The 26,011-nt window shown below is 45.0% G+C and overlaps 1 protein-coding gene across 3 annotated transcripts; it reads left to right on the top strand.

Moving 5' to 3' along the window:
• The first annotated feature begins 672 nt into the window (after window positions 1-672).
• On the top strand, window positions 673-24,344 carry LOC110537186 (protein phosphatase Slingshot homolog 1-like). 3 transcript variants are annotated; one of them, XM_021623034.2, is made up of 16 exons: window positions 673-806; window positions 988-1,147; window positions 2,668-2,705; window positions 10,269-10,369; window positions 12,727-12,791; window positions 12,884-13,005; window positions 13,100-13,168; window positions 14,063-14,128; window positions 14,569-14,763; window positions 14,966-15,059; window positions 15,184-15,312; window positions 15,513-15,559; window positions 16,952-17,098; window positions 17,337-17,537; window positions 22,011-22,641; window positions 22,940-24,344. In XM_021623034.2, the coding sequence occupies exons 2-16, from the start codon at window positions 1,076-1,078 to the stop codon at window positions 24,008-24,010; spliced, it is 3,048 nt and encodes a 1,015-aa protein (XP_021478709.2). In that variant the 5' UTR covers window positions 673-806; window positions 988-1,075; the 3' UTR covers window positions 24,011-24,344. The 3 variants fall into 3 exon arrangements, with proteins under 3 accessions (XP_021478709.2, XP_021478708.2, XP_021478707.2); XM_021623033.2 differs by lacking the exon at window positions 673-806 and having other exon boundaries at window positions 816-1,147; XM_021623032.2 differs by lacking the exons at window positions 673-806; window positions 988-1,147; window positions 2,668-2,705 and adding an exon at window positions 8,036-8,476.
• The last annotated feature ends 1,667 nt before the right edge of the window (window positions 24,345-26,011 follow it).

Here is a 26,011-nt window from a genome sequence, read left to right on the forward strand (position 1 = left end):
GTTAAATAAAGGTTACATAAACAATATGTACTTAATTCAAATCTAAGATATCCTGCCCCCTCACCGAGGGCTCCCCAACAACCTCCAGCTGTTTTGGCCCATACAGGTGCCACTCAAGAAGAAGTCTGTGTACTGCATCTGTTGCCTGCAGGAGCGTCCGTGCTGTTGCCCATTGAGACCACAGGCCTGGGCCTGCAGGAGACTAGTCAAATCACAGCTGGTCAGGAAAAGACGTCAAGTGGCTCAGGTTTCACCAACACATGCCAGCTATGGATCAACCTATAACAGCTGATGAGGACAATAGGGTGTTGAGAGAAATGGATGCAACTTTATTATTCCCACTTCAGTCTTTTCAAGTCATGTCCCATGGATTCTACACAAAAAGGACATAAAATATATTTTTCAATAATTATTTAGATAATAATAACTTAAGAGAATGTAGATGGCAATAATGAATTCCTCCACATCATCTTCATCATAGCAATACAATGGGTGCATATCTGTGAAGGCGCAATATGAGTTCTAAAATGTGTGTACTAATTCCTTGCTAGTTCCTTGCTTAAATCTGTTTGCAAATAATATTCACATGAATACATTTCATAATAAGTAGCCTTTGGTTTCCGTTGAGTGTAGTAGTCTCTAGTCTGGCCAGAGTCACCTTGACGACATTGGCCCAATGATAGCGCGCACGCAAACCGAAGCAGCCAATCATAGCATCCGGCAAAGTGTCAGAACAGAATCGCTTGTCATTTATGCTCTGCATGCAACCTGGCTGCGATGTATTTTGTTTGTCTGCACGATAAATGGTATATGACACAGATGGACAAAATTGCATACTTGCCTTTACAACTATTTACAAATGACTATTCTAAAACGAACTGTGAAGGATGGGCGAGTCAGAAGCCAGTGATGGGTTTATCAGGATGGTGAAATCAGAGGCAAGAAAGATTTAATGCGATCCTGAGCGTTTTCTCCTGTGCTACACAGGGTCAATCTAGGCGCATCTTGGCCCAGAGAAACGCGCCTACCTTCCCCCCATTCAAAGGTCTCCTCCTTTCCGTAGCAGTAGCCAGCCATGGCTCTGGTAACGCTACAGCGCTCTCCCACCCCAAGCGCAGCATCCACCGCCAGCACCAACGCGGGGGAGGTAAGTGAAACTGCGGGAGTTGTTCGCTACGTAGGCAGCGCCGTGAAGGAAACGCCGGGGATGTGCCCGATGCTCACGTCCCTCATCCACTAGGCCCAGCATTGCAGAGGACGCTTTCAGTTGTCAATATATTTTTTTGCAATTTAGTGACATATTATATCTAACACGGCAAGACTGTTTTGTATGGACATAATTTAATAGACTTTATGGAATCCATCCGTTTAGAATGGTGAAGTAGTCCAGCCCAGCGCTATTAGCTTCTAAACAAAATCTGAGCCGGTGATTAGTTACCAGAACAATGCATTAATTGCATGTGGCAGCATTTTATTTCTGCCTTCAGTTTTTGTGGTTTAAAGACCAATATGCGTTTATACAGCAAGGCAATTTAATAAAAGCATTATCTCAGGATTTTGCTTCGATTTTTAAGTCATTACATTTGTTTAAATTCCTTGCTTCAGCTTGCATATGGAATAGACCATAGAGTGAGATTCATCAGTATTGTGCAGCTACTTGCCTAGTTATGTACACCATTACATCACTACTGAGTCAGGGATGTTGCTGTTGGTACCTGCTCGTTTCAATCACTGTCAAAATACTACTGTGGCAGGTGTGAGCTTATATTTCAAAACATATGAGATCATAGATAGTGACATGGTATGGCCAGTAGAGAGCGCTGATACACTTGCATTTAATATTGAATACAGTATATTACACGTTTTAAAACCTAACGTAAAGCATCTCCTTCATGTCCCATAAATTCACTGGTACATCACTCTGATCTTACTAATAAAGCACATGATGACTTTCAAAAGCAAATGAATCCATCATGGCTTGAATTCTATGGAGGCAGGCGCGCACACACACACACACACATGGCTGTGTGCTGCAGAAATGATGTCATACTAATTACATCATTAAAGATACTGCTGCAGAAATGATTTTATACCGAGTTGGTTACCTACGTACCGTAGGTATATGTCTGTATACCTCTCTTTTATTTCTGAAAGTATCTAGATTACAATTGCTACTAGTGACTGAGTTAGTTTGAGCTATGCTATTAAATAGCCTCTTTGACATCAGATCCACAGATCAAGCGCAGTCTAGGCCTATGTGCTCTTTTCAACACTGTAACATGTCATGAAACGCAGAGAGAGAGTTTTATTCAGATCTCCTAATGCAACAAACAACCTCAACCACTCTGCCCTCAGGGAGCTACAGCATTGCTACTGGTACAGAAGGTCCAATGTCTAGCCTATATTTAGTTACTTGTCCCATGTAGATCAAGAGCATCACTTAGTGATGGTCTATATACCCATAACTCTAAAGGAAAGGAATCTCTGTCTCCACCAGTCAATGGGAATCTTCTGAGTCATTGTACTGTGACATTGTGATTAGGTATGGTAGCAAGGGGAGCATGGCAGGACATAGCTGGGCATCCTACTGTACTGTCAGCACAGCCTTGATGGTAGGGTTTCTAGTAGGCCTACAGTGTATGTAACATTTCTGTCTTTCTCTTGCAGGAATTAGGGTGTGATGATGACCGGAGAGCAAATCAGAGGTAAGCCTCTCCCTCCCCTATTTTCTCCCTAAAAAAAACACACAAAAAACATATACAGTAGGGAGAACAAGTATTTTATACACTGCCGATTTTGCAGGTTTTCCTACTTACAAAGCATGTAGAGGTCTGTAATTTTTATCATAGGTACACTTCAACTGTGAGAGACGGAGAAAATCACATTGTATGATTTTTAAGTAATTCATTTGCATTTTATTGCATGACATAAGTATTTGATCACCTACCAACCAGTAAGAATTCCGGCTCTCACAGACCTGTTAGTTTTTCTTTAAGAATCCCTCCTGTTCTCCACTCATTACCTGTATTAACTGCACCTGTTTGAACTCGTTACCTGTATAAAAGACACCTGTCCACACACTCAATCAAACAGACTCCAACCTCTCCACAATGGCCAAGACCAGAGAGCTGTGTAAGGACATCAGGGATAAAATTGTAGACCTGCACAAGGCTGGGATGGGCTACAGGACAATAGGCAAGCAGCTTGGTGAGAAGGCAACAACTGTTGGCGGAATTATTAGAAAATGGAAGAGTTCAAAATGACGGTCAATCATCCTCGGTCTGGGGCTCCATGCAAGATCTCACCTCGTGGGGCATCAATGATCATGAGGCAGGTGAGGAATCAGCCCAGAACTACACGGCAGGACCTGGTCAATGACCTGAAGAGAGCTGGGACCTCAGTCTCAAAGAAAATCATTAGTAACACACTACGCCGTCATGGATTAAAATCCTGCAGCACACGCAAGGTCCCCCTGCTCAAGCCAGCGCATGTCCAGGTCCATCTGAAGTTTGCCAATGACCATCTGGAGGATCCAGAGGAGGAATGGGAGAAGGTCATGTGGTCTGATGAGACAAAAATAGAGCTTTTTGGTCTAAACTCCACTCACCTTGTTTGGAGGAAGAAGAAGGATGAGTACAACCACAAGAACACCATCCCAACTGTGAAGCATGGAGGTGGAAACATCATTCTTTGGGGATGCTTTTCTGCAAAGGGGACTGGACGACTGCACCGTATTGAGGGGAGGATGGATGGGGCCATGTATCGCGAGATCTTGGCCAACAACCTCCTTCCCTCAGTAAGAGCATTGAAGATGGGTCGTGGCTGGGTCTTCCAGCATGACAACGACCCGAAACACACAGCCAGGGCAACTAAGGAGTGGCTCTGTAAGAAGCATCACAAGGTCCTGGAGTGGCCTAGCCAGTCTCCAGACCTGAACCCAATAGAAAATCTTTGGAGGGAGCTGAAAGTCTGTATTGCCCAGGGACAGCCCCGAAACCTGAAGGTTCTGGAGAAGGTCTGTATGGAGGAGTGGGCCAAAATCCCTGCTGCAGTGTGTGCTAACCTGGTCAAGAACTACAGGAAACATATGATCTCTGTAATTGCAAACAAAGGTTTCTGTACCAAATATTAAGTTCTGCTTTTCTGATGTATCAAACACTTATGTCATGCAATAAAATGCAAATGAATTACTTAAAAATCATACAATGTGATTTTCTGGATTTTTGTTTTAGATTCCGTCTCTCACAGTTGAAGTGTACCTATGATAAAAATTACAGACCTCTACATGTTTTCTTAAGTAGGAAAACCTGCAAAATAGGCAGTGTGTCAAATACTTGTTCTCCACCCTGTATTTGAATCTAGAGAAAGTTGTTTGTTTTCAAATAACTCTTGCATTATGGTGACGTGATCTATATGGAAAACATTGTTGCCCTCCCTAGGTGCCTGGCTAAATTACTACAGGCCTCTATGTCCAGCTACATATTGGGGGTCGAAGGTCAGCTATTATACATGACATGGCCAAAAGTATGTGGATACCCCTTCAAAAGAGTGGATTTGGCTATTTCAGGCACACCCGTTGCTGACAGGTGTATAAAATTGAGCACACAACCATGCAATCGCCATAGACGAACATTATCAGTTGAATGGCCTTACTGAAGAGCTCAGTTACTTTGAACGTGGCACCGCACCAGTCAACTGCTGTTGACTGGTGCTGTTATTGTGAAGTGGAAAAGTCTAGGAGCAACAACAGCTCATCTGTGAAATGGTAGGCCACACAAGCTCACAGAACGGGAATGCTGAAGTGCTTAGCGCGTAAATTCCAGGACTGGGTTACAGTAGGAAGCACCTAGGAATGTCCTGAAGAAATAACATGGACACTGGTGCTGAATTACACACATTGTAGATAAATATGAATAACGTAATACTAGTATTCAATAAATAGGCCCACACCTTAATGAGAGCTTGCAAAAGAGATGGAACATCTCACACCATTGCAGTCCATTACAGTTCACAAAGAATGTCTCCATCTGGGGACCCTTAAACACTGAGATGTAGGCCTAGTTGTATCAAGGGTAATAACGGTCCAACACTCAGTTACCATTCCCTTTAACCACCATTATACATTCCATCAAATCAGAAACACTATCCAGCTGTATTGCAGAGCTGGGAGGGGATAGCATAGGTGGAATCCTCTACTCAGCTACAGAAGGATGTGATGTCATGGTGTTGTTGTGCCGGGGATAATTTTGTTCTGGAGTTTCTTGGTAAGAGTTGATAAGACCTTTTTGGCCTTGCTGTTGTAGTTGGCCTAGTGTTGGCTGGACACTCAGTTCTCTAGTCCAGTGGTTCCCAAACGTTTTATGGTCCCGGTCCCCTTCAAACATTCAACCTCCACCTGCATACCCCCTCTATCACCAGGGTCAGCGCACTCTCAAATGTTTTTTCATCATTGTAAGCCTGCCACACACACTATGCAATCCATTTATTAAACATAAGAATGAGTGTGAGTTTTTGTCACAACCCAGCTCATGGGAAGTGACACCGAGCTCTTATACGACCAGGGCACAAATAATAATAATAAATCATTTTGCTCTTTATTTAACCATCTTACATATAAAACTATATTTGTTCATCGCAAATTGTGAATAAATCACCACAGGTTAATGAGAAGGGTATGCTTGAAAGGATGCACATAACTCTGCAATGTTGGGTTGTATTGGAGAGAGTCTGTCTTAAATCATTTTCCACACACAGTCTGTGCCTGTATTTAGTTTTCATGCTAGTGAGAGCCTAGAATCCACTCTCACATAGGCACGTGGTTGCAAAGGGCATCAGTGTCTTAACAGTGCGATTTGCCAAGGCATGATACTCTGAGCGCAGCCCAATCCAGAAATCTGGCAGAGGCTTCTGATTAAATTCAATTTTCACAGAACCGCTTGTTGCGATTTCGATGAGGCTCTCTGGTTCAGATATCGGTAAGTGGACTGGAGGCAGGGCATGAAAGGGATAACAAATCCAGTTGTTTGTGTCATCGGTTTCGGGAAGGTACCTGCGTAATTGCGCACACAACTCACTCAGGTGCTTCGCTAAATCGCATTTGATATTGCCCGTAAGCTTGAGTTCATTTGCACACAAAAAAATCATACAATGATAGATGGAAAGACCTGTGTTGTCCTTGTTAATGCAGACAGAGAAGAGCTCCAACTTCTTAATCCTAGCCCCAAATTTGTCCCTCACATTGAATATAGTTACGGAGAGTCCCTGTAGTCCTAGATTCAGATCACTCAGGTGAGAAGAAACATCACCCAGACAGGCCAGTTGTGTGAGAATCTCGTCATCATTCAAGCGGTCAGACAAGTAAAAGTGATGGTCAGTAAAAACTTTAAGCTCATCTCTCAATTCAAACACCTGTGTCAATACTTTGCCCCTTGATAACCAGCGCACTTCTATATGTTGTAAAAGCGTTACATGGTTGCTGCCCCTATCATTGCATAATGCAGAAAATACATGAGAGTTCAGGGGCCTTGCTTTAACAATGATAATGTCTTTCAAGCTGTCAGGCATTCCCTTGGCAGCAAGAGCCTCTCGGTGGATGCTGCAGTGCACCCAAGTGGCTTCGGGAGCAACTGCTTGCATTCGCGTTACCACTCCACTATGTCTCCTTGTCATGGCTTTTGCGCCATCAGTACAGATACCAACATGAGCAGCAGCTACGTTTGGCTACATACAGACCGTTATTGGAATTCCCGCGAGAGAGTAATGGTTAATGTGATTGGATGTTAATTATTTGCCTAGGCTACCTGTAACTGACATTGTTGTTATTTCGCTGAACATTAGGTTGTTACATTTTATTTTGGGCAGTGAAACGAGGCTACTCAGGTGAGGGGGAAAAAAACTCACCCAAATGTATAGCCCCGTTGGAAAATATAAATGGACTGTTAGTATATATATATATGTGTGAATCACATTTTTATTTGGCGTACCCCTAACAAGCATTGCGCTTACCCGAGTTTGGAAATACATGCTCTAGTCCAACCTGGTTGGGCCAAGGGAGTTTCAGCCGTACACAACAGTTTCCCCCATCCGCTAGACATGACACACACAGGGTGGGTTGAGATTATAACATTGATAAGGTAGATTACTTTCTTGGTGGTACAAGGCAGATAGAGGAATGTTTGAAAGGTGGTATAGGGAGCAATTTTGATTATGTCAAATCTTGCCACAGAGTTGCTTCTACTTGCAGAAAATGTAGGATGAGAGAAGGTAAAAACACAATAAAAAAAAATATTGATATTAGTGGTTTTGTGCCATTAAATCTTTTGTTGTTAAAGGGCTAAAGCAAAGACATTTAACTTGATAGTGATAGATAGTCACCAGAGAAATGCTGCAGGGCGGAGCAGTCACACCATTGATTATTGGAAGTGGCCCAGTCCACATTAGCTCTGCTCATCTTGTCCTCTCTCAGACCCTAGGACCCAGTGATGTCACCAAGTCTACCTCTCTGAGGGCCATACTGTATCAGTCAGGCAGAAACCTGATCCACATTTACCCCCCAGCAGCCCTTGGTTGTCACAGTACCCTGGCTGCCTCAGCCAGACAGCCCAAGCACCAGACAGGGTTATGCAACAGCCAAGGAGAGAGGTGTGTGTGTGTGTGTGTGCAGACTTCAAAAGGGAAGATGTCCTTGGTGTGCGTCTAACGAGCATCTTGCGTAAATTGCTTCACACTGGCATTGGATATGTGTTCTGTGATACAGTTATGGTTCATACAAAGTTGAATATGCCACTCAATGAGTAGCATGTTTCCTTTGGCTCAGTGGCTCATCAGAGATCCTCTGGGATCTTACATGTCAAATAGCATCCACTCACTCTACAGACGTGTGCTTTGTAGACTGAAGATGAGGCAAGCTAGATTCCCTGCCACCCAACCCAGCTAACGTGAAACATGCTTGAATGGTGCTTTTGTGTCGGGAGTTGCGGAGGGAGTTATGATTGCTCAAGCGTGTGCTCTGAGGAGGAGATGAGCTGCTGCTGATGGTCGGGAGTTGAGGCAGGAGGCAGAGCTGAACAGACGCAGCAGAATCTGAAGACTGATCCTCACAGCCCAGACGGACAGGAGGGAGAGACGGACGCACCAGACCAAGACAGGATACATCATCAGACTATTGAACCCAATCTGCACCTTTTTACAGGGAAAAAAGAAACCCAGGACTATATCAGTTATTATACATTGGAAACCAAATTAGTTTTTGAGGCACACAATGCTTGTGAATGTATTTTTTGCACATGGATGTGCTAAGAAGCTATAAGGGCGGAGGAGATTTTGTGAGGAGGCCAGTAGACTCCAGAGAGCTACTGCGGGAGAGATCCAGAATCAGGATGCATCTTGTGGTGGAGCCTTCACAGGAAGCCATGCTTACCATGCTGCCTCACTTTGTGAAGAACACAGTCCTGAGTAAGAGAGAGATCTGGCGAATGTAAGTCCTCCACTCACTCAAGGACAGGCAATCCCGAGTGTATCTCTCACTGGCATTTCTACCTTGATAAGAGGTAGCACAATGGCGACAATGGTTTGAATGGTTGTCACTTGTAACTGTGCACCCTGCATTTTCTGTATACGGGTATTGTTTTTATGGCTGTCTATATTTCTTCTTGAGTGTTCTTTTTAGAAGTCTACTGTTCACAGCTGTCCTAATGTGAGTTTACACAGGCAGCCTAATTCTGATCTTTTTCCACTAATTCAACCAATCAACCAATCAGATCAGCTGTTTTGCCAATAATTGAAAAAATGATCAGAATTGGACTGTGTGTAAACTCGCCTTAGAAAGATGGGGACATGCTCTGATTGTTTTCAGTAATGGTGTAATGGACGGATCAACAGTAGCTGGAGCCTTTTCCATACAGCTTTGTCTTTTGGCCTATACATCCATCTGTGATTACTGCTATTCAGTTCATCCCATTTACAGTACATCAGACAACTTAAGATGAGCTGTTATGGTACCCTACCCAACTCTCTGACCTCTTGACTGAGGCCACCCTCATCTTTTTCAGGACATTCTGAAAAGGAACAATGCTACGTAACAGCGGGGCAGAAACAAAAGGTCTTGTGATGGACCCACTGTCATACCATGCTTTGTTTGTGGTGGCAGAGCGAGAGGGCAGCCTGCCTGTTAACAAAGACTGGCTCTGTTCCTCCTGGTCAATGTTGTGGCCAGCAAACGCGCAGCTCTGTTCCTCCTGGTCAATGTTGTGGCCAGAAAACACCCAACTCTTTTCTTCCTGGGCAGTGCTAAGTCCAAGGAAAAACTATATTTTATCCGGGGGTGGTCAGTGCCTCGAGCACAGGGGTTAGGGCAGTCGGGAGAGCCCATCCCTGGCCAGAGAAGGGAGGGATATATGGTGCTGGCTGAAGAAAGGCAGAGGAAATATTTCAGTGGTGGGCTCAATTATCTGCCCCAACGATAGGTCAGGGTACCTAACCACGTTCTGTCAGTTCATTATCTGAGGGAAATATTTTATAAAGGAAAGATCTGCTCACATTTACTTCCTGATGAATTTGGGAACATCCTTTCCTGCTAGTCACTAAACTTTGGAAAAGCAATTAACAGCCATCCCACCCTGCCTCTTCTTCCCACAGTAGCTCTGATCTCTGACTATGCACATTCTACATCTCCAGGTCATTTGTCTCCATTCCTGGACTAAAACAGCCTCACTCATTGACAAGTGAGAAGGATACTGTGGGTTGGACAGTTTAATTGAACCACATCAGCCTTAGGAGAGTCTGCAGCAGGGCATCCACATTCCACATGATCATTTTCAATTAATATGTTGCCTCCCTGACGTGAACGCACTGGTGATGGCATATTCTGTCAAATACATCATGGAAAGGAAAGTAGGCTATGGCTGGGTAGTTTTGTGACAACAGACATACTGTTCATCTGTGGATCTACTTAAATGGAGCACAACAAAACAGGGAAGAGAGACCAAGCAGGTGTAGGAAGGAGTGACTATTTCAAATGTCCTCTCAAATGTCTAGAGTAGAACGCCATGCTACTTACTATAGGTACTGTGGAGTGCAGTGTGCCACAGATGGTGCTTAAGCTGTTGAAGCAGTACAAGGATTTGTGCAAATCTCTATTCAGATATGCTGATGATCTGTTGCCTACTTCCAGTACAGTCTGTACTCTTTCTTTCACTTCGCTAATGAATGCTTCCCCTGTGTGTTACAACATCAGACCACTAGAAACCCTATTTTCCTGTCTGTTTCAGCCTCAGCGAGAGCTTCTTCATGGTCAAAGGAGCTGCCCTCTTCCTGCAACAGGGCACCAATGCACAGGGACCCAAGACCCCTACACACCACAAACACGCAGGTAAACACACTGGCACACCACAAACACGCAGGTAAACACACTGGCACACCACAAACACGCAGGTAAATACACACTCTTGACACACACTGGGCCCATTGTTCATTGGCCCTGTTCACCCATGACTGCGTGGCCATGCATGCCTCCAACTCAATCATCAAGTTTGCAGACGACACTACAGTGTTAGGCTTGATTGCCAACAGCGACGAGACAGCCTACAGGGAGGAGGTGAGGGCCCTCTGAGTGTGGTGTCAGGAAAATAACCTCACACTCAATGTCAACAAAACAAAGGAGATAATCGTGGACTTCAGGAAACAGCAGAGGGGGCAGTCCCCTATCTACATTGACGGGACAGGAGTGGAGAAGGTGTAAAGTTTTAAGTTCCTCGGCGCACACATCACGGACAAACTGAAATGGTCCACTCACACAGACAGGGTGGTGAAGAAGGCGCAGCAGCGCCTCTTCAATCTCAGGAGGCTGAAGAAATTCGGCTTGTCACCAAAAACACTCACAAACTTTTGCAGATGCACAATAGAGAGCATCCTGTCGGGCTGCATCACCGCCTGGTACGGCAACTGCTCCGCCCACAACCGTAACGCTCTCCAGAGGGTAGTGAGGTCTGCACAACGGATCACTGGGGGCAAACTACCTGCCCTCCAGGACACCTACACCCCCCGATGTTACAGGAAGGCCATAAAGATCATCAAGGACAACAACCACCCGAGCCACTGCCTGCTATCATCTAGAAGGCAAGGTCAGTACAGGTGCATCAAAGCAGGGACCGAGAGACTGAAAAACAGCTTCTATCTCAAGGCCATCAGACTGTTAAACAGCCACCACTAACATTGAGTGGCTGCTGCCAACACACTGACTCAACTCTAGCCACTTTAATAATGAAACAATTGATGTAATAAATGTGTCCCTAGCCACTTTATACAATGTTTACATACCCTACATCTCATATGTATATACTTTACTCTATACCATCTACTGCATCTTGCCTATGCGGTTCGGCCATCGCTCATTCATGTATTTTTATGTACATATTCTTATTCATTCCTTTACACTTGTGTGTATAAGGTAGTTGTTGTGAACTTTTTAGGTTAGATTACTTGTTAGATATTGGTCAGAACTAGAAGCACAAGCATTTCGCTACACTCTCATTAACATCTGCTAACCATGTGTATGTGACAAATAAAATGTGATTAGATTTGTTCAGTGAACCGTGACAATGCCACTGCTAAAGTTCTATTTAAAGACAAGGTAATATTGTCTGAGGTTGGCTAGGCCTTTGTGATTGAGCCTGTGTTCAACCCATATTCACAGAAGGATTACCTGGCCATTGACTGCCCTCGAGGCAGGTACTTGTCTGCTTTTAGCTTTGATATGCTTGTCAAAGTAGGTCCAGATGTGACCCTAGAGCCTGCCTATGTAACAGTTTAACTTTAGTCCATTCCCTCGCCCCTACACGGGCTCGGACTAGGGAGTGCACACATAGACAACTGACACAATCGTTACCCATCGCTCCACAAAAGCCGCGGCCCTTGCAGAGCAAGGGGAACCACTACTTCAAGGTCTCAGAGCGAGTGACGTCACCGATTGAAACGCTATTAGCGCACACCACCGCTAACCAGCTAGCCATTTCACATCGGTTACACTCACCCCCCTTTTGACCTCCTCCTTTTCAAGGGGCTTTATAGATCCTGCTTGTTTGATTTTTTTTCCCCCCCATCAAGATGTTACATAAACTCACCAAGCTAGACTAACCAGCCTGCAGCACATATGATGTCACCTCAGTGGTGTGTGTATATGTACGGGTAGGCCTAGGTGTGTGTACCTGTGTATGATGCAGCATGCCTTATAGCAGGGTTGTTGTTGAGATTAGTTAGATTGGGGAGTCCTAACACACCCCACTCCTCCCCTATGATATGCAGGTTAATCACAAGATCAATGTGAGGATCACTCCAGATTTCTTGATTACATCACCAGACGTTCAAGTCCATGCTTAGCTCTGATGAACCTGGCATCCATTTATCTGTGGGTTTACATGTATGACAGACTGCTTCTGCATGTTTGTATGGGTTTAGCCGAGGGTTGTACTTGAGATTATATGTTATGGTACACCATTCCTATTTATTTACCCGTCTTGTCACGAGATGTTCAGGCTTTGCTCTGCAATGTGTAACTTCAATACAGACGTGTTGTTATGGCTGGTATTAAATCACCCTGCAGGTGGGCATAATCAGAGGTACCAGTCTAAGTAGGGGCCTGGATAGTAGAGCTGGACACAGTTATACAAAATGTCTGATTATGAGGCTTGCTTGATCTGGATTATGGTATGCGGTTCTCTTCTCTCCCAGGTGACTTACCCCGACACCTGCAGGTAATGATTAACACCCTCCGCTCTGAGGACCACATTAAACTGGTGAGTCAGATCCCCATCTCAGATGTACTTACCATCCATTTTTATTGACAAACAAATGCTACACAGTGTAACTTGTTCTTACTGTACCCCAGGCTGTACGGTTAGAGAGTGGTTGGTCTGACCGTGTGCGGTACATGGTTGTGGTCTACACCAGTGGTCGACAGGACACAGAGGAGAATATCCTGCTAGGGATGGACTTCACCGATAAGGACAGGTACTCGTCTTTCCTCCTTAGCCAGCAGTATCACACTACACTATGGTTTGTTGTTATCATAGAGTAATAATCTATTCCGTTGCATAATTCCCAGTAAAAGCTGCTCTATCGGCATGGTGCTACCGCTATGGAGCGATACGAAGATCCATTTAGATGGAGATGGGTAAGTGCTACTCTTCTCCATACTGAGGATATAAAACATTAGGAACACCTGCTCTTTCCATGACAGACTGACCAGGTGACAGCTATGATCCCTTATTGATGTCACCTGTTAAATCCACTTCACTCAGTGTAGATGAAGGGGAGGAGACAGATTAAAGAGGGATTTTTAAGCCCTGAGACATGGATTGTGTATCTGTGCCATTCATAGGGTGAATAGGCTAAACAAAAGATTTGAGTGCCTTTTGAACAGGGTATGGTAGTAGGTACCAGGCACACCGGTTTGTGTGTCAAGAATTACAATGCAGCTGGTTTTTCACGCTCAACAGTTTCCCATGTGTATGAAGAATGGTCCATCACCCAAAGGACATTCAGCCAACTTGACACAACAGTGAGAAGCATTGGAGTCAACATGGGCCAGCATCCCTGTGGAACGCTTTCGATACCTTGCAGAGTCCATGCCCCGACATATTGAGGCTGTTCTGAGGACAAAATTAGTGGTGTTCCTAATGTTTGGTATACTCAGTCTATACCCTCACATAAATATACATGAAACTTTCCACAAAGGTACGGTATGTGTCACAGTGCATCCCACAGACATTAAGTTGCATATACAGTCGACCATGAAGTACCTCTGATCGTTTAGCCCTTCAAACAGCCCAGCCCTGTGACACAGAATGAGTTGCTCTGCCCTCCAGTGGGCAGTCCAGTCAACTACAGGCATTTTCAATTCTCCATGTGGCAGATGAGTTCTTGCTGAGCTGTTAGTCATCCCTCTCTGTGCTGGAGGAATGTTCCATTGGAATGTGTCCTGAATAGTCCCCTAAACCCTTGTAGCTCAGCCCCTGTTTGTGCACCCAGACCCCTCTCTCTAATCCTTCATCTTCTCTCTCCTCAGAGGATTTAGTGTGACCACAGGAGGACGATCGCATGTCTTCAAGCCTGTTTCTGTGCAGGCCATGTGGTAAGTGTCTGGTTGTTTTTGGGTTTGATACTGTATTTGGGTACTTCAAAATATAATTGTCTGGTGACCTTTATATTCCCTGAAACCATACAGTGACTGTACTCTACCATGTTGGTTCCATTTAAATATCAACAATCAATGAGTGTAAAAACATAAACTAGTAGATTAATTATTCAGGCTGGTAACACTTTGATACCGACCTCGCTGCCAGTTGTCCATGCACCATCTACTGGTCAATAGATGCCGCTATCATTACAATGTGCACTCATAATTTTCTCTGGGTTTGACAGGCTTTTAAATGTATTCTGAATTTCCTGCGTCATTAAAAATCAATGATGAAAAGACTGACTCTATAATCAGATAAGTGGAATAGCTTCTGAATAGTTGCTGTTGAGAACCTGTATTAAGACTGGGAGCTTCTTCTACCTGTGTGGCTTCAGGTCTGCGCTGCAGATCCTCCATAAGGCAAGCGATGTGTCTCGCAGGCACAACTACTTCCCCGGGGGCTTGGCCCTCACGTGGTTGGGCTTCTATGAGAGCTGTATCACCTCCGAGCAGAGCTGCATCAACGAGTGGAACACTATGACCGACCTGGAGACCATGCGGCCCGACTCACCTGCCATGTTCGTCGACCGGTAAGACCTGAATCGTCCGTTTTCGTAAGATTCAATTAAGTCGTTTTTCTTATGATTCATTCTAGTTGCAGTACCTTCTGAGATTGGTAATGTATGTCCATCAGGGTAAACCAGAGCCTTTCTTGTTTTAATCAAAAGTGATAAATGTGTTGGTTACATTCATAATTAATTCATTGATATATTGACATATGTTGTTATTCAGGCCAACGGAGAGAGAGAGAACCGAGTGTGCAATCAAAGCTAAACTACGCAGCATGATGATGTTCCGGGACCTGGAGAATGTCACTTCCAAGGAGGTATGTGTCGCCACTCACCAGGCTTTGTAGGGGCACACAGATCGGTTTGTTGGGGCAATTAACTCTGCATGAGATATAAGTACCATAGTGCAGCCTAATACCGGTTCTGTCCTCCCCCTCTCAGATCCGTGTGGAGCTGGAGCAGCATATGAGTTGTAACCTGAAGGAGTACAAAGAGTTCCTCGACAATGAGATGCTGCTGATCCTGGGTCAGATGGACAAAGCCACACTCATCTTTGACCACCTCTACCTGGTGAGAACCTTTCCCTAACTTTACATCCTGATTGTCTCTTTGTATCCCTGACACTAACTAGTAACTACACTCCTCCTCTCTAACCTCTGAACTACTGTCACAACTCTGTTACTGTAACCCTGGTGTAGGTAGTTTGACCTTTGTAACCTGAGCTTTGTAAGTTGTCTTGATATTCGTTCCTCTGTGTTTGTCTTCTCTAGGGCTCTGAGTGGAATGCCTCCAATCTAGAGGAACTACGGGACTGTGGGTGAGTGGATGTCTCACAAACACTAAAGCTATTTCACTAGAACTGCTCCCTAACCACCCCTGCTCCCTAACCATCAGCACTGGCTCACAAACATAGTGTTGTATTATTCTGTATTCCCATACGAAGGACAATAGATGTATGTCAGGTCATTGATACATCTCTCCTTCATAAGACCTACCAATACAGAAAGGTTGGTTGTTGGAACACGGATAGCACTACTGAACGAGATACTGCCCCACTGGAACACAACCACTCTTGTCAAGAGGGCGCAACAGCGCCTCTACTTCCTACGGCAGCTGAAGAAATTCAGCATGCCACACCAGGTCCTCTCCAAATACTTCCACTGCACCATTGAGAGCATCCTGACCATGTTGCATCATGGCCTGGTACGGGAATTGCTCCGTCCACTATCACAAGGCCCTCCAGCGGATGGTGAAGACGGTCCAGTACATCACTGGGACTGTGCTCCCACCCATCCAGGACATCTACTTGAAACTGTGCCTGAGGAAGGCCCACAGCATCGTCAAGGACCCCACACACCCCAGTCATGTGCTGTTGACTCCCTTACCATCGGAGAGACGGTATTGGAGCATGAGTTCTAATAACATCAGACTGCCGAACACTTGATCTGGACTTACCACCTGCGTTCTCTTACCACCTTACCATTCTCTGCACCTTAGCACACATGAACTCACATACCCACACACACAGATATATACTGAGTGTACAAAACATTTCCATTCCATAGACTGACCAGGTGAATCTAATGAAAGCTATGATCCCTTATTGATGTCACCTGTTAAATCCACTTCAATCAGTGTAGAGACTGGTTAAATAATGATTTTTAAGCCTTGAGACAATTGAGACATGGATTGTGTATGTGTGCCATTCAGAGAGTGAGTGGGCAAGACAAAATATGTAAGTGCCTTTGAACAGTGTATGATAGTAGGTGCCAGGCAGGCACATCAGTTTGTGTGAAGAACAAGAAAAATAAAGAAAAATCTTGGAATGAGTAGGTGTGTCCAAACTTTTGACTGGTACTGTATATGGTCCACCACCCAAAGGACATTCAGCCACTTGACAGAACTGTGGGAAGCATTGGAGTCAACATGGGCCAGCGTCCCTGTGGAACGCTTTTGACACCTTGTAGAATCCATGACCTGACGAATTGAGGATGTTCTGAGTGCAAAAGGGGGTGCAACTTAATATTAGGAAGGTGTCATTCATGTTTTAGACACTCGGTGTACACATCAACATTTTATTTATTATTGTTGTTGCATTATCGAGAAGGAATCTGCCAGTAAGCACTTTTCGTTGGCCTGTGTATACCATGTGTATCCTGTACATATGGCAAATTAAAACTTGAAACATGTTTTTTTCTTCTTGATGCAGTGTGGGCTACATCCTCAACGTGACCAGGGAAATAGACAACTTTTTCCAGGGCACGTTCTCCTACCACAATATCCGGGTGTTTGATGAGGAGGCCACAGACCTGCTGGCCCACTGGAACGAGACCTACAACTTCATCGTCAGAGCCAAGTGAGTGCCTACTTGTCAAACAAACTAAACCCTACTTCTCAAACAGCTAACTAAAACACGTCTTGCAGCATGTGAAGTATTTACTGCAGAACAACAAAGGAAGTGTAGACTTAAATAGTGGGTAGTTCCTCTGTCTCTGGGTTATTTTATACACAAACTATGTGGAAAGCCTAGTCACTCTAGATTAGACTTCTTCAAAATTAACAGGGTTTAAATGTAAAACATTATTGCCCCACAGAAAGAACCAGTCTAAGTGTCTGGTCCACTGTAAGATGGGTGTGAGCCGGTCAGCCTCCACGGTCATAGCGTATGCCATGAAGGAGTATGGCTGGACTCTGGAGAAGGCCTACAACTTTGTGAAGCAGAAGAGGAGCATTGCTCGGCCCAACGCTGGCTTTATGAAGCAGCTGGCCGAGTACGAGGGCATCCTGGACGCTAGGTGAGTCAGGGTATACTGGGGTACTGTACTGGTATATGCAGGTTTGCTCTGGCATGTAACCAACTGTGCTACATGAGGAGCATCTGCCACTTATTCTTACTGCACTGCAGTCATGAGGTATTGGTTAGTGCTATCCTTGGGACGTCCCTAGGGTTGCGCATTTTGGGGAATATTTTGAGTTTTTTTTTTTTTTATGTAAATAAATACAATTCCATGTACAGATAACTAGTTAAGCAGTTAGATTAAACAACTCCTTTGTAAGATAAATGTTTTCAAATGAAACATGTATGGAAACAAGTGAATTAACACTCCTCAGTTAGTAGGCTCAAGCAAGCTTAGACCCACATGGTAGCAAAAACTAGCAAGCAGAAATTGTTAACAAGTTAGACATGATTTAAACAGACTTTGCTGTAGGTTACTATTTAGAGGTAACAAAAAATCATGTATGTTATATAAAATATATTCACCCCACCCAGTATTGTAATCAAAACTTACCAGAAAGCATGTAGTCCGTGGCTCAGACAGAGTAGTAGTGTGGGCTCAATCGCATTTCATTAGTGTGCAAGATCTTGAGAATCAGCTGTACATGTGATGAAAGAATGCACTGCGAATGTGATGGAAGAATGCACTGTGCATGCAGAGGGTTGCAATTCCATTGAATTGGGGATAGTTTAACCAAAATATGCCACAAGACCTAGAATTGCCTTGTGCATCCCACAAAAAGGTTCATTGTTATAAGCTAACTTTTTGATGAATTTAAGCAAAATTCCCGGGCTTAACTTCCCCATAGAAAATTTCCGGATATGTAAAGGAAAGTTTCCAACCCTTTGCAACCCTAGACATCCTTACCGCTTACCTTAACCACTATCCTAACATACATGAAGGGAACGTTTTGACATTTGCCATATGGTCGGTGAGAAAAATTTGCGGACGGCGGCGGGCCGTGCAGCAGGGCCGGATCTTCCGGGAAGTCATCAAACAAAGTCTCTCGGACATTCGGTTTCCGTTTTATAACATTTTCAAATGTTGGTCATTTTTCCGCTATCCCGGTAAATCCCACCAGAGGGCGAATGGAATCATATTGCAAATGTACAAAACATCACCAATCACGACGTGGCCTTTTCTCCTAAACGGAAAAGACTTAGAAGACGAAACTTGGTGAGCATAGGTTTGGCATAATGGGCAGTTGGCCCCGAACAAGATGGTGTCGAGGCCTCATCGGTTTTTGAGTTATAGCCATTTTTCTGGGATTAAAGGTCAAAAATTCAAATAGAGCGCTAATTTGACCTACGGTGTCAGGAAAAAAAGAACCAGCCATTTATCTATCGTAATTTAAGAGAAATCGTACAATTGGTGATGTTCAAAATTATTTTATTTTTTTTAAGTTACAGATCCAGTTGCAGCGTGTTCATACAAATCTTTTTGAAGTGTGTTTTGGAGCTCTGTGAGATTTCTGTGATTTTCTGTAATAACACACACTAATTCAACCCTCTGTAAATAAGTCAGTTCTTAACATAAAGACTTAACTTAAAACTCAAACTTCTATAATAAGTGCCTACCCCAAGGAGGATATGTGTTCACTTTCAGCTTCCTGTGTCAACCAGAAGTGCCTTAAAATGGTGTCATAGGTGCTGTTTCGAAGGGCTAAAAGGGTCTGATCTTTTCAAAACGTCATGTGTGATTAGGCAACACTCATGAACTGTAAGTCAGTCAATTCTCCCAACAGATGTCAAAGAAAAGCTCTCTCTCTCACTCACTCACACACACAAACACACACACACACAGCAAGGATGGAGTGACAAAGTGCGGTGCTTAAAGACACTCCGAGCCTGCAATGGCATTATCATAATCTCTAGGCTGTGCCGAGTTCAACGAGATGCCACGCTAGACCGTAGCTTGCTCGGTCTGAGCTCAGCGACCATGAAAAAAGTAGGCCCATAATGAAGCCTGGCCCAAAATTGCAGGTGCTTTTGGGTGACAGCAGGAGAACAGTTAGGGTTAGAAGCACAATTCGACCTCAAGAACATTCCTGAGGTCCTCCCAAGCCTAACCTTGTCCATGTGGCATTAACCCTTAACAGTTAAAAGAAGGTGTTTACATCAAACAGTTTTCAATTACTTCTCTCCCCATAGGAATACATTGCCTGCACCCCTAAATTCAACCTGAAGCCTATGTAGGTTATTAATGCCTTATGAACCTGTCTTTGATGACAACTCATCAGGCCACTATGAGGTCTACCTGTGTCGATTCTAAGCTTCCTGAAGCAACCGGAAGTGATTCAATTCACCCTAAAAGTGTTTTGATATATATATATATATAACCTGCAATTGTGAAAATCACTGCATTCAACCAAGTGTAGATCAGTAAATTCTTAACATAAATACTTAAAACTCAGGATTCTGTAAGAGCATACCCCAATCAAGATATGTGTTTACTTATAGCTTCCTGTGCAACCCGGAAGTGCCTTAGAATGGTGTCATGTGTGCTGTTTAAAAGGTCAGATCTTTTTAAAACTTCATATGTGTGATTAGGCAACCCTCATGAACTGTAAATAAGTCATTTTTCCCAACAGATGTGAAAGAAAAGCTCTCACACACACACACACACACACACACACACACAGCAAGGATGAAGTGAAAAAGTCTGGTGCTTAAAGACACACAGAGCCTGCAATGGCATTACCATAATCTCTAGGATGTGTCGAGTTCAACGAGATGCCCCGCTTGACCGTAGCTCGCTCGGTCTGAGTACAGCGACCGTGTAAAAAAGAAGGTCCAAAATGAAGCCTGGACCTAAATGTCAAGTGCTTTTGGGAGACAGAGAGAGAACCGTTAAGGTTAGATACAGAATTTGACCTCAGGAACATTGCTGAGGTCCACCCAATCTGTGCAAGCCTACCCTTGACCATGTGGCATTAACCCTTAACAGTGAAAACATGTTTTTTTCTTCTCACAGTTTTCAATGACTTCTCTCCCCATAGGAATACATTGCCTGCTCCTCTAAAGTCAACCTGAAGCCTATGTGGGTTATGAATGCCTTATGAACCTGTCCTCGATGACAGTCCATCAGGCCACTGTGAGGTCTACCTGTGTCGATTCTAAGCTTCCTGGAGCAACCGGAAGTGGTTAAAATCACCCTAAAAGTGTTTTGCCATACCCAACCTGCAGTTTGATAGAAATAGTGCATTCAACCCTGTGTAAATCAGTCAGTTCTTAACGTATAGACTTAACTCAGGATTCTGTAAAAGCCTACTGCAATGAGGATATGTGTTTACTTTTAGCTACCTGTGCCAACCGGAAGTGCCATAATTGGTGTCATAGGGGCTGTTTCGAAGGGTTAAAAAAGTCAGATCTTTCCAAAACTTCATATGTGTGATTAGGCAACCCTCATGAACTGTAAATCAGTCATTCATCCCATCAAATGTTCATTAAAAACTCACACACACACACACACACAGCAAGGATGGAGTGACACAGTATGGGGCTTAGAGACAGACAGAGCCTGCAATAGTTACCTTTGTTCAAACTTGTAAACCGACTTCCATTGATCGTACATGGCAAATGGACATAACATCCTGATTTGGCACTTTCAAAACTTTCATATTGCATATGGAAATTTCTTATGGCATTTGGATTTTTAAAAAAGGGACTTTTGACTTCCTATGAAATCATATTGCAAATGGACCAAACATATGCCTTATGGACAAGTAAAACATTTTTTTTTAAATGGCGATTAATCAAATATGACAAAAGTATGTTGATACAGTTCTTATACATGTGTAATTTACAAAAAAATCGAAAGAATTTCGAAAAACGGTCCAGAAAGCACTTTTTTAAGGGGGTGATACGTTTTTGAAAAGATGTTCAAATTTTCAAAATTTTACTCGTGTGTCTTGACTTGTTACATTTGCAATATGAAAAATTACGATGGAGCGCACTCGCCATCTATTGGATTTTTGCAGTGTTACACTTGGCATTTGCTATATGGCATTTGCAATCAACTTTGAATGAAACAACGTCCAATTGAATGGTATTGGACATAGTGTATATGTTTTGTACGGTGCCGATATGTTCCCATTCATTTTTGTCCATTTCAGGGGGGTGTTCCCTTACTATAATCCTGACCTAACCCTAACCTTAATTTCAACTTCAATGGGTTAACATCAGAGTTGGGACGTCCCAAGGATCACAGGGAGCAAGGACCCTGAGATATTTAACCTCATTATGCTCAACCTAACTCGCTGCTTAGAGGTCAGGTCAAATGTGACAGTTAATTCACCACAGTGGCTGTTTAGAGGGGGTCAGGTAAGCAGTCTAAGGTTATTAGCTTATAATTAGGTTGGTAGGTTGCAGGTCATTGTGACTGAATGATCCTTAAGTTTTATTAGTGGCTAAGCATCTTGTTATGTCTGTATAAAGTACATGTACTCTGTACATAGTGATGGGGTTACAATAACCATAATGTGTTCCCCAGTAAACAGCGCCACAACAAGCTGTGGAGACCCGAGGGAGGGGAGGACATCCCAGATGAGGCGTCTGGCCAGTGTTGTGGTGGAGAGGATACCCCCGTGGAGGATGAGGCCTGGGGGGGAGAGGGCTGCAGCGCCTCCCCCTGCCGGGGCCTGGAGGTGGACGCCCTGGACCCTCTCAACTACAATTACTACTTCAGACGGCTGTCGGACACGGCCCTGGACAGCGAGCCCTCCACCCCAGTGCGCGGCCCTCCCCTGCTGGGCATGGAAAGGGTGTTCATCGAGATCGAGGATGTGGAGAGGGATGCCCTTCTGGAGGATGAGGGCTTCCCCATGGCCCAACTGGCTTTGCCCGGGGAGGGCACTGCCGCCCAAACCTGTGGGGGCCGCCTGGAGCCCCTGGAGGACATGAGGCTACGCCTGGAGTTCAGCACCGTGGAGGAGGAGGACGAGGAGGAGGCACAGAAGGAGGAGGCGGAGATGGCCGCCCTGGCCCGGACACCTGCAGGAGGAGAGGGAGTGACGGAGGACGAGGAGAGGAAGGATCAGGCCAACGTAAACCGCTTCAACAACGAGAACGCCAACAACAGTAACCGCCTGGCTGCCAAGCGCAGCTGCCCCGCTGCCTTCGACGTGAGTGGGACAGTAATTAATGCCTGTATCTATAAGAATTATGCTGGTTTGCTTACTTTTAACCTAAACTGGCTTGGGGTTAGGGTTCAGATATTAAGCCTATAATTGTAATTCTGTAAGTGTAATATTTCTGTCATTATTTGATCCCATTTCATTTAAGGGATTATCATCTTGTAGGTGTCATAATCTGTTTTATTTGCTTCAAGACCTTAAATCAGGTAATGTCCTTGGTCCGTTACCCTGTCACTCTCTGTGCCTGACCATGCATTCCCTCCCTCTCTCTGTTTCTTCTGTTTAGGACAGTGCTAGCACAGGAAACCCTTACAAAGTGAAGCCCTCCTACCAGTCCTGTAAAGACTGCCTGCGTCTGCCACCAGGGCGGCGCTGTGAGCGCCCCGCAGGAGGCCGCAACCACCGCCTTAACCCCACACGCCACTGCGGGGTGGTCCCCACTATCTCCATAGACCCCCCTGGCACCCACTTCACCAACACACCCACCCCCCACTCCCCCTGTGCCCTCCCTGCCACCATTGCCCGCCTGGAGGCCTACCGCCAGCGGCTGGTGTCACCCATGAGCTGCGAGGAGCTGCCCCGAGACAGACACTGTTCCCTGGAGACGGAGGACATGGACGAGCTACAGGAGGAAGAGGAGGAAGAGCAGGAGCCAAAGCCAGGGAGGGAGGCGGGGACTGGAGTCATCACAGAGCTCACGTTTATGAAGCTCAGCTTGGAGGGGGAGAGGCCAGCGGGTCAGCCTCCTGGTGTGGAGTTGCAGCCTGCTGGGGTGGAGGTGGACCCTCCTAGTGGTGGAGTGGAGCCACAGCAGGAGCAGGAGGCCCTTGCCCAGCTACAGAGGACAGGGCTGGAGCTGGGGCTGGTAAGGCTCTCAGGACTGGCCATGGAAGGTCCACTCTCAGGGGCATGGCTGTCTGAGCAGATGGACCTGAGCTTGGCGGTGGAGGAGATGGAGGTGGAGGGGGATGTAAGGGTGCATTCTGAAACCCACATCCCTTCTACCAGCTGTGTGGTCACAGCCGCAGACCCCCAGATGAACACCACCCCATTGTCGTACCCCCAGTGGTCCACCCAGACTTGGACCCCTGTGTCCTCCCCCCATGGCTCCACCCTCACCCGGAGCTTAAGCAGTGTCAGCCTCCACAGTAACTGCGGGGGACGCCCAGGCCTGGTCAGGCCGCGCACCCAGGAGATGGAGACCCGCATGAGGCTGGCCGGCCTGACCGTCCCCTCCCTGCTCAAACGCTCTAGCTCCCTGGCCAAACTGGGAGGCCTCACCTTCTCCACCGAGGACCTCTCAGACCTGGCTGATGATCAGGCCCAGCTGTTCTTCACCGTGCCCCCAGCCCTCTGAGCCCCCATCCACCCTCAGGAGCTGACTGTGTTTCCAGTGTCTCTCTTTCAGACAGGTTCCATGTGTCTAAACCACCTGACCGTGTAAGAGCAGTTTGAAGGAGCAGGGAGAAATTTGCCAGGTGTCCTGGAGACATGCCTGAGACATATTAGCAGCATGTTGGCTGGAAGAAAGAAAAATAACTAAAGATTTCCTATTCCTATTATAGACAGTATACAAAACATTAAGAACACCTTCCTAATATTGAGTTGGACCCCCTTTCCCCTTTTGCCCTCAGAACAGCCTCAATACGATGGGGCATGGACTCTACAAGGTGTCAAAAACATTCCACAGAGATGCTGGCCCATGTTGATTCCAATGCTTCCCACAGTTGTGTTAAGTTGGCTGGATATCCTTTGGATGGTGGACCATTTTTGATGCACACAGGAAGGAAACTGTTGAGCGTGAAAAACCCAGCTACTACCATACCCTGCCAAACTAAAAAGCCAAACTTTTACATTTATTTTTATTTTTAGGGGAATCTTTTGTCTTGCCCATTCACCCTCTGAATGGCACACATACACAATCCATAACTCAAATGTCTCAAGGCTTAAAAATCCTTCTTTAACCTGTCTCCGACCCTTCATCTACACTGATTTGAAGTGGATTTAACAGGTGACATCAATAAGGGATCACAGCTGGTCCGTCTGTCATGGAAAGAGCAGGTGTTCCTAATGTTTCGTTGAGTCAGTGTACATGTACTGTCTGTTTATCAATCCAAATAAGAGATGCTATTGGAGAATATCCACTTGAAGGAGCTCAATGAATGTGTGCAACTGAGCCTCTGTTTTGATTCATGTGCCCCTGAGCATCTCATGTTCCCCTGAGCATCTCGTGCCCCTGAGCAGACTGACTGTTGAAGATTGAATCCTCCTTTTCTGTATATTCCTCCCTTGCTACAAGCTGTTTTTGTGTCACCGAACAACAACTTCATCATATGAGCAGCTTCCTGCCTCTTCAAGCAAAGCAGGGTACCTCAGTCAGAACACAAGCATCTCAAGACTATTATGGTCCAATACTGTTTTTGTTGGCTTACCTCTCCTCAATGACTGGCTCAGCCAGCTCTCCTCCATTGAGGTACTTAATTTAATAATGTCTTGAAGTGGTCAAAAGTCCATTCATAACGGTCTAGTGTTACGCAAGCTGTCCTCATTGTCACAACTAGAGCTTCCTCATGGGGAGCAGAGCAGTAGACTGACTGGACTTATCACACATGCTATGGATGATGGGAAGAAACAGAGAAGAAATATTGAAATTCTCTTCTGGATTAATTTCGGTATCTTTGAGGTAGTTTAGAGGGAGCATATACACTTTGGTTTAGTTTTGCCACAGCTGAACTTTCACTTCTGTGCAATGGTAATAGGTACAGTACTTCAATGATCTGATTTAAGAACTCATCATGTTTGTATGGTTTGATAGGATTTGTGGGCAACTGAAAGAGTTCAAATGGTTTTGGGACTGGATTTTACAACACTGCATTAATCTACTGTAGCACTGATAATTCTCTGCTGCCCCCCTCGTAGACCAGCTGTAGTCAAAGCCATAATGTCTGACACCATGCCTTTATCCATCGTCCCTGCATCACTCTCAAAAGGCAATCAAATACAGTAGGTTGATTTTCTGGCTGTTTAGTTTTGGCATTAACATGCTAGTACATACTCTCCTCCCCTTCTTGTTCACACCTTTGTGATACTGCACTGTAGAGGCTTCATTCAACTGTCAATGTGCCACAGCAACAGAGTAACATTAGACTGACTACCTTTCTTTATTCTGCAAAAAAAAGACTAATCCGTTCATCTGCATAAACTACACAAGACAACACCTTTGACACTCTGAAGGCCCAGGCATAAACCTGGTACTGTGAAGTGGCCACTGGGTCGTTGCTATACATTGAAGCAGAACGACTGTTTGAACTGCTTGTTTTTGCTCTCCCATTTAGTGCCAGACCTGGGAGTGTCCCAG

Source organism: Oncorhynchus mykiss, chromosome 12 (assembly GCF_013265735.2).
Source record: "Oncorhynchus mykiss isolate Arlee chromosome 12, USDA_OmykA_1.1, whole genome shotgun sequence".
NCBI lineage: Eukaryota > Metazoa > Chordata > Actinopteri > Salmoniformes > Salmonidae > Oncorhynchus > Oncorhynchus mykiss.